The 12,430-nt window shown below is 52.4% G+C and overlaps 1 protein-coding gene across 2 annotated transcripts; it reads left to right on the forward strand.

Moving 5' to 3' along the window:
* The first annotated feature begins 2,056 nt into the window (after positions 1 to 2,056).
* Positions 2,057 to 9,412, forward strand: DYNLL2 (dynein light chain LC8-type 2). 2 transcript variants are annotated; one of them, XM_069790921.1, is made up of 3 exons: positions 2,057 to 2,209; positions 5,697 to 5,835; positions 7,541 to 9,412. In XM_069790921.1, exons 2-3 carry the CDS (start codon positions 5,704 to 5,706, stop codon positions 7,676 to 7,678), a joined length of 270 nt encoding a protein of 89 aa, XP_069647022.1. In that variant the 5' UTR covers positions 2,057 to 2,209; positions 5,697 to 5,703; the 3' UTR covers positions 7,679 to 9,412. The 2 variants fall into 2 exon arrangements, with proteins under 2 accessions (XP_069647022.1, XP_009923259.1); XM_009924957.2 differs by lacking the exon at positions 2,057 to 2,209 and having other exon boundaries at positions 5,683 to 5,835.
* Positions 9,413 to 12,430: the final 3,018 nt, after the last annotated feature.

The raw sequence follows: 12,430 nt of genomic DNA on the forward strand, positions 1-12,430 counted from the left end.
GGGCAGGTGTATGCCTGGAGCACGTTTATCGAGGGCAGGAGCCCCGCATGGCAAAGCTAAGTGGCCGAAGCACTGGTGTCACAGCCATATGCCAGGATCCCTCGCTGCCAGCACGAGCACAGGACCCCATGAGACCTCACAGGCGGGTGCATGGGCAGCCGACAGATTACAAGTGTGACTCTCCTTTGTTGTTTCTCACCCTGAGGTCTGCACACAACAGGCAGTATGGGGTTTAACCGGCAGCCCCCCACCGCAGGGCTGCAGGTTCCCTGCCAAGGCACCGCAGCACTGGTTCAGCCCTTCGACCTGCTCCCACAGCACGGGTACCTGCCAAGTTACCCGTGCTGAGCTTTACCACATTTTTTACTCCAGGGAGAGCAGACTAAGCACCACGCAACGCACAATGCAATTGCTCACGACTTGACAATCAATGCCCAGCTAGTTCCCGAGCAGTGATCCACCACCCCCTGCCAACTCCCCCCAGTTTATATACTGGGCATGACAGCACATGGTATGGAATATCCCTTTGGCCAGTTTGGGTCAGCTGCCCTGGCTGTGTCCCCTCCCAACTTCTTGTGCCCCTCCAGCCTTCTTGCTGGCTGGGCATGAGAAGCTGAAAAATCCTTGACTTAGTATAAACACTACTTAGCAACAACTGAAAACATCAGTGTGTTATCAACATTCTTCTCCCACTAAATCCAAAACATAACAGCTACTAGAAAGAAAATGAACTCTATCCCAGCCGAAATCAGGACAACCCGGCAGGACACGCTGCGACACCCCTGGCGAAAAGCAGCGGGTCCTGCAGGACATGAGGCTGGTGGTTTAGTGAAAGACGCTCCCACCTTTGCTAGGCATTCCCCAAGCTTTGCTGCCAGTATAAAAGCAGGAAAACCCCAAGAAATGAGGGAGCCCTCTTGACATGTTCAGGAGGGGGAAATCTGTCTGGCTTTGCAGGGCAAGGAGAGATGCTGAGTCCTGTGGGTGAAACCGAGCACCTGCCTGCAGTGGCCTGAAAACCTGGACATCTGGGGACAGTGGAGGAGGAGGAGGTTACATTGAGCTCCAGGAGACCTGGATCTGTTCCTAATGGGGCCACTAATGGTCTCAAGGACCTTTCACAGGTCACTCTCTCCTGCTCCTGCCTTAGTTTTCTCAGCTGTAAATATGAGAAGCTGCAGCAATGCCAGCCAGCTTGGGAGGGTCTCGCAAGGCTCAAGTGATCAATAACCATCACGTGTTGAAAATGTCAGGTGGAAGACGCCGTCGAGGTGCAAAGCTACAACTAATCACCACTGACAGAACTGGTTTTTACTCTTAGGTTGAGCCGTCTTTCCAAGAACACCTTGCACAGGGCAGTCCCTCGCCTGCAAGCAACTCTGTGGACACGAAGTCTCAGGGGACCACCAGGAATCTGCTGGCGGGGAGCCACACATGAGACCCTTTTTTCTGTGTACACAGCACTGCCGAAACGCAGCCGCTTTGGGTGGCCGCGGTGCTCCGTACCCAGCCACATCGCAGCCAAATCCTGCCACAAAGATGCCCTGGGATGTCTCAGGGTTGGGAATACGTAATCCTGATGCCACGGACCCTCTCCACCCCGCTGTAACGCTGCCCTGTTTTCAGTGCCCGGCTGCGCTACCACGCCACGCAGATGCCCCCTCAGAGGATCAGGCCCTCCCCAGGCAGTTACCCCCAAGGGGATGAGGTCTCCCCAAGACAGCGGGTCCCTCCCAGGGGTTCAGGGTGACCCCCGGGGGGATCGGGCCCCCAAACGATCGGTGTGTCCCCCCCACCAGGCCCCGTCCCCTCACAGCACCGGGCGAACGCCCCCGCCCCCGCGAAGCACCGCCCCGCCCCGCCCCGCCCCGCCCCGCGCCGCTCTCGCCCCGCGGCATTCTGGGATGAAACAGGATGTAGGCAGAACAGCGCGGGCGGACGGGCCGGGGCGGCGTGCCGCGCCGCGGCTCAGCCAATGGGGGAGCGGCGTGCCGTGCGGCGCAACCAATGGGGGAACGACGGGCCGCGCGCCGCAGCGGGCGGGGCGGTATTTGAGCGCGGCGCGGCGGCGAGGCGCAGAGCGCTCGGCGCGGCGCAGGGAACGGAGCGGAGCGGGCTGAGGCGTAAGCGGTGTCCGAGCCTCCTCCTCCTCTCACCTCCTCCTCGGTGCCGTGCCTCGCCCTCCCGGGGTGGCCCTGTCACTGTGAAGGTGAGCGACGCCCTCCGCCGGGCCGGGGCGGCGGCGGCGGGGACCTCCGCGCCTCGCCTGGCACCGCTCTTTCCGTGGGTGAGGTGGCGGCTGGGCCGCCCCGGGGAGGGGAGGGGGTCGCGGCCCTGGCCGGCCGGTGGGCGGCTCCAGCCCGTGGTTAGTTCCCGGCGGAGCTCGGAGCTTGCCCCGCCCCGGTGGTCTGCCGCCGGTGCGTTGCCGGCCCCGCTCTGGGCAAGGTCACCGCTACCTCGGGCGCCCCCGGGACTTCCCCCCCCCCCCCCCCCCCCATGAAGGTCACGCAGGGCTGCGGCCTGCACATGCGCCCGGCTCCTGGGAGCCGCCCGGGAGCTTCTCCCCGGGCCCCCTTCTGCCGAGGTGGGGATGGGGCTGCGCAGCACCCCCTTTCCAGGGCCTTCTCACGCCGTGGTGGGTGCTGGGCTTGGGCCTCCTCCCCATCCTCGGGCTCCATACTGTCCTGGTGGGGAAGCGGTGGGTGCTGGGCTTGGGCCTCATCCCACTCTTTGGGCCCCATCCTGCCCGGGGAGGGAAAGAGTGGGTGTGGGGGCTTGTGTCTCATCCCTGTCCCAAAGCCACATCTTGTCCCGGTGAGGGAAGGAGTGGGTGCTGAGCTTGAGCATCATTCCCCCTCCCAAAGCACTGTCCTGTCCTGCTGGGGGAGTAGCTGGGTGCTGGGCTCGGGCCTTGTACTCTTTTCATGACCTCATCCTAACCTGGTGAGGGAAGGGTTGGGTGCTGGCTTGGGCCTAATCCCCCTCCCAAGGCCTCGTCCTGCCCTGGAGTGGCTGCTAGGGCTGTGGTCTTTGTCTTCCTCCCTCAAGACCCCATCCTGCCTTGAGCTGGGGAAGGGGTGGCTGCTGGAGCTGTATTGTTATCCCTTCCTAGGCCCATCCTGCCCTGAGCTGGGTGCTGGGGCTTTGTGGTTTTCTTCAAGAGGCCCGTGAAGAGGCCAGACTTGGGTGGCCAAGACCCTGAGGGCCAGCTGTGATCTTGTGGCTTAGGGATAAGATGTGTACTCTGGTGCCACTGGGCTGCCTTGCTGGGAGGATGCCTCTGTAACCCCGTGGGGGAATAAGCTGAGACTGGGGCCCTGCTCTGTGGTGTTCAGGTGGGTGGATGGGGTGACACTTGGAGCTGCTCCCTGCCCCATGGCGGGTGCAGGGGACCCTCTCCCCAGCAGCACAGCCAGCTGCCAGCCCCTGCTGTGGTTGGCCTGTGAAGGATGCTGTGCCCTGGAGCGGTACGGTGCTGGGGAGGGCAGGCTGGCCAGCGCTTGCAGCTCTACTGAAAGATAATAGGTTTTCTCTATGGCGCTGTTGGCCCTCGGCAGCATGGGCCTGCACTGAGATGCTCCTTGCCTAAACAATGAGGAAGGAACATGCTTTTTGCAGGTCACTCTGTGGCTGGTTATGTAATGGCAAATGCCCTCTGAACTCAGCGTGCAGTGAAGGTTTGCAAAGGCCTGATGTGTGTGAGAGCTTGCTTGCCCTCTTTCCATAAAGAGGCTTTCCTGGAGGAATGACCCACAAGTGAATTTCTGCTACTTCCCTTTTCCTGTGGGCTGGACCCCCAGAAGACTTTCCCAAGGGATTGCCAGATTCCTGGATAGTGAAGCCAAATCTACAGGCGGTTGGTTGGGCTGTTCTGAGCCATGTCTTGTCCTGCCAGGGCTTCTGGGCCACAGGCTAACACCCACTGGCTTAAACCACAGCACGGAGAGGAACAAACTGCCTGGAAGTGGCTTTTCCAGAGCTGTGGTAGGGGCGCGTGCTCTCTGTTGGCGTTTGCGCTCAGTTCCTGTCATTCCTCCTGATGCTATTAGTGCATGTTAATAGCAGTGCTCTATTAAACATTGTATCTAAAACGTATAAATTAAGGTTGCAATAGAAGTCTTCAACTGCAGGCAGAGTGAAGAATTGAAGTATTGTAATCATAGGGCTGCAATTATGTAACTGGATTCTCTTTCTCTCTGGGTAGCAGGCTCCTTTAATTGCTGTAACAAAGCTACTCCTTCAGTTTTCTGGGCCTGTTCCAGGAAGTGCTCATTGCAGCAGATTTTCTTCACTCCCCAGTAGAGCTAAATATGTGTAGTTTCACTATTTCAAAACATGCTTGGTAGTATCACTCAAGACTTACAGCACTGTAAAACGATTTAGGAAACTTAATGGTGCTCTGCAGGCTTAATTGGAGGCACTCCTTGCCATTAAGAAGCTTATTTCCACAAAGTTTTAATATGCTCTGGTAAGAGCTGCTGCTGAGGTGAGCAGCTGTGGTCCTTCTCAGTGCAGACCTTTGCTTGACCAGTCCCCCAGATAACATGTGCCTCCTGACCAGGCCTCATGTGTGGCTTGGGAGCAAGGGGTCTGGTTCCTGGAGGGGTGTTGGAGTATGCCAGCCAGCAGCAGGACTGTGTGGGGCTCCTTCCCCAGGGCATGTGTCACAGCCTTTGCTTGAAGAAAGGCTGCAGGGCTGGGATTGCCAAATCCATGTTTTCTAGGATAATATGAACTGCACTTTAAAATTCCCAATGCTGAATGCCTCCCTGGAAAGGCCATGGCAGATCTATGAGTAAATAGCTTCAGTGACTAGTACAAAGCACCTGAACTAACTTAGAGTGAAGGGGGCTACACACTCAGCTCCAGTATACTACTTTCTAGTTTCTTACAGGTCATGGGCAGCACTAGCATGCTGGTTTCTAGCGTCTGTATTGTGGTTCACAGGGAGGAGGGTGGGGGTGGGTGGGTGGGAAGGAGGCTGCTTTGTCAGGCCCTAGCTGTGCTAGCTCTGTGGTGGGGCTCGCTTCCCCCTGCCCTTGTTTCTAGGCTGCAGCATGGTGTTAACCTGTTTCTGGCTTGTCAGACCGGCTTTGTCCCGTGGGAACAGCTGAAGTCTGGGTTTCAGTGGCAGAGCAGTGGTGAGGTGAGGGAATGATGATAGGCTGAATGTGAAACAACACTCCTTCCAGGCTAAACTAGTAGCAGTAACTGTAACTCCTGGTGTGGGGTAGAATAAAAGCACTGCTGCTGTTAACATGCTTCTTGAGCCTCCCAGCTGGAGACACAGGCAGTTTGGGATCTGTTGCTTGCAAGGCTCTGAACAGATGGTGCTCCAAACCACTGGTGCACCTGGAAGGCAAACTTGGCTGTAGCCTATTAATGTATAGGAGGGCTGTGGCTCTCTGCAGATCCTGTCTCCTCCCACACAGTAAGCTTTTTCTGCATGTGTTTAATGCAGGTGGTGGTGTTGGACTATCTCTGATCTAACCTCTGTATAGTGCCAGTGCTCCAGCTATAAGGGGCATCTTAGCCTGGGACTACTGTAGGCTGCCCTGATAAACTCACCCTGGCCATAACAGGGTGTTTGTAGTATCAGCTTGTGACGCAGCCTGCCATAGAAAGGACAACCTCTGATGCACAGGAACCTTCTCCGTTCTTGGGAAGGGATTAAAGGAATCTATGTTCTGCCTTAGGTTCACGATGTCTGACAGAAAGGCTGTGATCAAGAATGCGGACATGTCCGAGGACATGCAGCAGGATGCTGTAGACTGTGCTACACAGGCAATGGAGAAGTACAACATAGAAAAGGACATTGCAGCATATATAAAGAAGGTAACTATGGGATGAGGGGGCTGCTCTGGCTGAGACTTCCTGAAGCTCTAAAGTATGTGTGCCTGTTGTGAGCCTGAGTGTCTGAGACTTCATACTTGCATGTTTGGAGGGAGAAGATGCTTTCTTCTTGGCTGCTTTACTGCTATTCCCAAGAGGATGGAGTGACTTCTCCAAGGTCAGAGGAGGGCCAAGGCAGAGCAGGGCCTGGTCTGTTGCTCTGGCAAGCTCTGAGCAAACAGTGTGAGTGCTGTCCCTCTGGATTTGCCAGCCTAGAAAAAGCTGGCTGCAGTCTCTGTTTAGGACTTGCTCAGCAGATACTGCTGCTTGACTTGCACTACCAGTGCAGGGTGGGATTACTCTGTTTCACTCAAAGTGGGCAGCTGTGCATGTGTGGTTCTGTCTGCCATGTTCCTGGCTCTGGGGTGGGTGGTGTGGAGGAGGATGGGGCCTTGTGCTGGCTGGCAAGGTTGTGAAAGGTGCTGTGTGTCGTGCTGTGAAAGCTGCCCTGGCTTGTGAAGAGATGTCTCCCCATTTGCAGGAGAACATTAACTTAAGTCTCATGCTTTATGGCATCTGGGGAGCTGTCAGTTCCCTCTGTAGCCACCCCTCTGAATGGTCAGGCAAAGTGCTTTTGAAGGAGGAAAGTGTGACTTCATAGGCAATGCAGTCCTGGCACCTGGTCTAGCTTTTGGGCCTTGCTTGTAATCTAAGCTTGAATGTAAAGGATTCAAAGGTGTCTCCTAACTTCTCAGATCACTTTGAGGCAAGACTTATCTCAAAGTGCTTGGGGCAATGCAGCCTGTAAAGTGAGTGAGTGCAACAGAAGGCATCCAAAAAGAAGTTGGCCTTTATTTCCTGAGAGTGTGTTGGGAGGAGGGAAGCAATTTGATGCACCTTCATGCCCTGGCAAGAAAGCCTTTTCTATACTTCAAAGGTTACCTGCAAAGAGCTCAAGCTGTCTTGCTGCTATCTGAGGACTAGCACTTGCTTTAATCTTGAATGTTGAGTCTGTTCTTCTGGTTCTGTCTTGGGAGGGAAGGGTGTTCTTGGGAGTTGTGTATTAATTAGAGGGAGGAAAATGGTCTTTAACCCTATCTTAGCTGCTAAGTAGCAGAAGACTGACTATTAAGCCAGCATTCAGCTTGCTCACCTCTGACCTCCTAGGTCTCCATGTGCTGTCTGGCCTGTGAATTTGCCTGCTCATTTTCAATGCAGATTTTCTCCCCTTTATGTGAAGAAGAGTCCCAAAGAGCAGAAGCCAGACTTCTTCCTTTTTTTAGGTGACCTTTAAGCTCAAATGCCTTGCTGGAGCAGACATGCCAAAAATCTTTTTTTATTTTTTTGTGAGTGGGTTTGGAATGGGAGAGGAGAAATATTCCCCTGAGCTAGCCTACACGCAGGGCTTGAATAGCACTGTACCAAGGAGAGCTCTTGTGTCTGCTCTTTCTGCCCAGGGCTGATGGGTGCTCCAAGTCTCAGGAGATGATTTGCTTGTGTTGGATCCTTCAAGCAATCCAGCGCAGAGGTCTGGTTGTGTTGGTCACTATCTTGCTTAATATAATAGTGTCTTGCATTGGGAAATCTAAAGATGCTGCAGGTGGGAGGAGAGGCGATAGTGTGTGAACAGAACCAGCTAAGAATTTGTGCTTAGAACTATTTTCATGTGGGCTTTCTTGGCCTTAATGCCTCTCTTCTCTTTCTTCAGGAATTTGACAAGAAATACAACCCAACTTGGCACTGCATTGTTGGCAGAAACTTTGGCAGCTATGTAACACATGAGACAAAGCACTTCATCTATTTTTACTTGGGTCAGGTTGCAATTCTTCTCTTCAAGTCTGGATAGGAAGTAGGAGCAAGTGAAATTTGGACTGTAATGCACTGATGGCTGAAGCCACGACTCCCTTTAACATGGCTATGCCGCTGCATGGACTGTATACTATATTTAATGTGTATATGTTGCAGTAAAAATCTACTTCTGTTTAGTTGCCTGGGAAGAAGGCGGCATTTTTTTGTTACTGCTTTTTTTGGTTGTATTGCACTAGGAAACCTGTAAATGCTTAAACAATGGCCTTTACATGGGAAGAAATAAAACTATTCCACAACAGCTCCCTCAGTGGTAACTCCTTCTTTGAGGCTGGGAAAACTTCTTTGGGCAGGCCAAAAGACCCTGACTTCCTTACTGAGTTTTATTAGACTGTTAATCTTGTAATGAGGAGCAAAGCCAGTGTGAGCCTCTGTACCCACCCTGCAGACTGTAGAGAGCTGGCTCTCCCAGTAACCTCAGTGCAGGTACTTAGACCTTCCCTGAAAGCTGGTGGGGTGGCTCTTGATTATGTGGCTTTCGCACACAAGTTGAACTCCACCTCGGACTGTGATAAACAGACTTGCAGCTGGCACCCTTGGTGTTCTCTTTCAGTGCCCATCACTGTATTTTTGGCTCTGCTGAAACATTGACCTAGACTTGTAAGCAACTCAGCCTGGTCTAGAAGACTTCAACAAACATCCCCCTGAGCTGCTACTTGCTGCAGAAAGCAGCATTCTGTGGCTGAAGTCTTTAGACCTTGATACTGAGATCTAAAGCCACGTGGTCCGTCCCCGAAATGGAGTAAGATATCAAATTGGTGACTACTGACAACAGCTCTATTTGGCATGTTCTTAGCCAGTTGTCTCAACACTGCCTTAACTTGATGCTCTCCTTAAAGCAAGCTAGTCATGTGGAAGACTTGTAAGTGGCCACTGTCTCCTTTTTTATTTTCTGTAGCTGATAAGCTATTTCTGGAGGACTGTCCTCCATGTTCTGATATCTGCTTTTGTTCTTAAAGCACAGTACCAAGAAGTTAAATTTACATGTGATGTTTGTGTGAAGGAAACTCATGTGACATCTGCTTCAAAGGCAGACAAGTGTCTTGGTCTCCAATAGGTTCAGCAGTGATGTTGTCTTAGTATGTACTGACTCTTGGATTACACTGCAGGAAGTTCTTTTCATCTGGGTGTGGAGAAATGCTGTGTGATGGCAAGTAAATATCTGGTGCTTGTCATAAGGTCTATTTATTGGTTTGTTAACTAATGCATAGACAATATCACTGGGATGATGAGTCTGAGATGAATTTGGTGTTGGTAATAAGTCACTGCTGGGGGAGAAAGGGCAGAGCGAAGGGAGATCTTCATTGTGAAATGACTTGATGACCCAGGTTGACTACTTCCTGAAGTAAAAGTCCTTCTTGTCTCTGTGCAAAATCCAAAGTATGCCTAATTTTGTAATATTGATAGAACAATGTTGTAACTAGAAAGAATGTAGCTGTCATAATTTCATGTCGATGGAAATGTCTGCACTGGGGTAATGTGCCTTGGACTGTCTGGGGCACTGTTGTGGTCTTGTCTATTCAGAACTCCACTCTGGATCTGAAAGGAGAATGTTTTGGGTTTGGTTTGTTTGGGTTTTCTTTTTCCAAGCATGAGTCTAATGTGAACCTGTTCACGGTCTCTCGTGGAGCAAGATCTGTTCCCTTCATAACTGCAATGGCTCAAATACCATTTATTTTTTTTCAAACATTAAAGGTGAATTGACACATTTAAACAGCCTCTAGTTTCTTCTTCATTGCCAGCTGTTCCAAACAAACTGCTCTTGTCCAGAGAGGTGAGCTGTGAGTTCTCTGCCCTGGAAGATGCTGATGACCCAAAGGAGGCAGGTCTGCAGAGGGAGAAACTTGACCTGAAGAGCATATGTGGCCCATCTGTGCTGGTGCTGACCTCCAGCCTGGCTCAAATGCTGTGCCAGAAGGAGGGATTGAGGGGAGTGTGTCCTGCTGCAGCCCTGATGGGATGCTTCTGTGCCAAGTAACCTAGATTTGGAGGCACTGGGGCTAACCTCTTAATGACTTCAGACAAACTGGGGGTGGTCTAGCAGCTGGGGTCCTGGCTCCTGTACACACTCAAAGGTGTCTCCCTGCTCTGTGGGAAAGTAGGTTTCCCATTCAGGCTTCCTCCCTGTGCTTGGTAAAAAGGTGAGATCTGAAACCTTTGCCGGTTGCCTGAAGCTGATGTGTGATTAATGCCTCTTGCACTGCAGGGGCTCTGGGCTTGCCCTTAGCCTACCCCCCTAAGCTTGCTATCTTGCTCCTGATGCAACCTAAATTTGGGGTTGTGGCCTCCCTGATATTTTGGAAAAGCTGTGGGCACTTACCAACTACAGTAGTGTAACAGCTACGCTGTGGAACAGTAACACCAGCATGAGAAACAAGGGGAAGTTGAGTTGCAGACAAACATGACTCATGCTAAGCAGCTATAAAATGAGCTGAACCCAAAACTCCCAAGTAAGCAGCAGTATGGCTGTTACACACAGGCAGTCTGCTGTAACCTACACCTGGCAGTACTGAAAAGCGGAGGTGGTTTCTACTTCGGGAGGAGCTGGGAGTGATGGTCCTCCCTCAGTTGTCCTAGACAGCCTTTTAGCTAGAAGTGTAGTTGCAGGGCTTCAACTCCAGCTGTGCTGTGCTGGGGCTCTGCACTCCTGGCCTGGCTAGGTCTGGGTTAAGGCTGCAGCTCCAAGAAAGCATTTGCAGCCTTGTGGGGCTGGGGTAGTTGAGCCCCCTTGGTGCACAGGGCTCTTACTCAAAGCAAGTGGCAGAGAAACTGGCTCCTGAATGCCAGCTGCAGCACAGGAGGCTGCTAATCCAAACCTGAGGTGAAAAGCTTTTCCAGCCTGAGTTCTGTCTCTGGGAAAGCACCCCTTCCAGCCATGTATCCAGTGGCTGTGGAGCTGGTATAAATTGGTCCCTGGCAGGATGTGGAGGCCCTGCCAGGGCTGGAAGGATGGTGTGCCTTGGAGCTGATGCAGGCAGGTAGAAAGTGTGTTTTGGTGCTTCCTTGGATGTGTCACTGCAGCGGGAGTCCTGCTTCAGGCCAAGGAAAAGAAGCTCTAACTCACACCTTTAGCAATTAGGCAGTGAAACTGAGCCCTGCTTACCTCCCTGTAACCCCTGCAATGGACACCGGTACTGTGCGTCCTCAGCCTTCCCCCTAAACCATCTTTTGCAGAGCACTGGGGCTCTGGAAGATACAAACTGCCTAAAGTTAAGCAGTGCCTCCCTCTACATGGCTGAGAGCAGGGTGAGGTTTTAACATGGAGCTTTCTGTCCCTGCTGCTTTCCCCTCCTGCTCCCCAGCAGCTGACATGGCTTTTGGCTTTGACTTTTTCCATTGCTGGGCTCCACTTTGTCTCCAGTTTCCACCAGGCGCAGGTGTCCTGCATGATGCCTCGGAGCGTTAACTGTCTCTGTGCTGGAGAGGCCAACCGTGTCCCTAGGATGGCTGCTCAGTTTCAACGGGGGCAGTAAGTTATTTGGAAACATCTGGATCTGGGGCACTGAGTGGAAGGTATGTATCTGGGGGAAACATCTGGAGAAAGAAACTGCTTCCAGATGTGTTTGGGCAACAATGCTATTTAAATGTAAACTCAATATAAGTTACTGTCCTGCTTTACAAGCATTCAGAAAACATCTGATTGCAGGGGAGTCCAAGGTGCTGGCTGCTGCTTGTGGGTGGAGGTCTGGGTGCAGGACAGTGTCTGCAGATGTGCATCTGCATTTGCTGCAGGTAATGGTGTGGTTCGTGGTTGGGGAGAGTGTCACATTATTTTCTCTTGTACAAGCCAAGTTATTCAATTCCTCATGTTGAATATTTCTTCCAGATGTGGCCTTATAAAAGCAAAGCTTTGCGGCACTGAAGAGCAGACAGGCTGGTTTTTGGTAGCTGTGCTCCACGTGTGTAACTACTAGACATTATATAGGATTCATTCTTCTACAGAGGGAGCACAGTGTAAAGCCGCAAGAGAAGGTTTGTGACTCCGTTAGCAGGGGGAGCTAGCCTTGCTCCCTGCCTGCCTGGCACAATGTTCTTCCCCCTTCTCTGTGACCACCTGGGACTCTGGGAAGGGACAAAGTGATGGTGACGTCCTCCCCACCCTGGGCATCCTGCACAGAGACCAGGCATTGCACCCTGCTCCGGTGGGAACACCCAAGCTGCAGGTTAGCGCTCTCCTTCCCTCCCATCCAGCAAAGCCAGCCTGCGGCACTGCCGTTGCAGTGTTAATCTTCCCCAAGCACGCGGAAGCAGAGCCTGTCACCGGTAAACCCGGTACCCAGCAGACGTGTTCCTTCTCATAGTGCTTTTGTGGGAGATTGGAGATGAAGAGAGAAAACATGGAAATAATTTTTATCTCGCTTTCAGTCTCTGATGGGTAAATCCTTAGGAGGCCAGTGCCACGCACGCGGTGAAGGAAGCAGGACTGCCATCCCTGCCCACCCGAGGTTTCCCTGCTTTGTTCTATTTATTGAGCAACGATTCTAACACCCTTTCCCAGACTGTGACTCATAGCAGCACTGTCTGTGCACAAGCCATGCGTCTCGGAGCGCTTTATAGAGGAGCTGCAGGAGCCTTGCAGGAGCCAACTGTGTTTATTAAAAGATGATCAGATGTTTCCTCCCTTAAGGCAGTGTCTAGCTGAGGCTGAGTAATAACTCATTACCAACGAGGCAAATAACTGCTTATCATCAGGTCAGCGCCTTCACCAGCCCTTCTGTTAGCGACGGCAGGC

This window comes from Haliaeetus albicilla, chromosome 9, assembly GCF_947461875.1.
Source record: "Haliaeetus albicilla chromosome 9, bHalAlb1.1, whole genome shotgun sequence".
Taxonomy (NCBI): Eukaryota; Metazoa; Chordata; class Aves; order Accipitriformes; family Accipitridae; genus Haliaeetus; species Haliaeetus albicilla.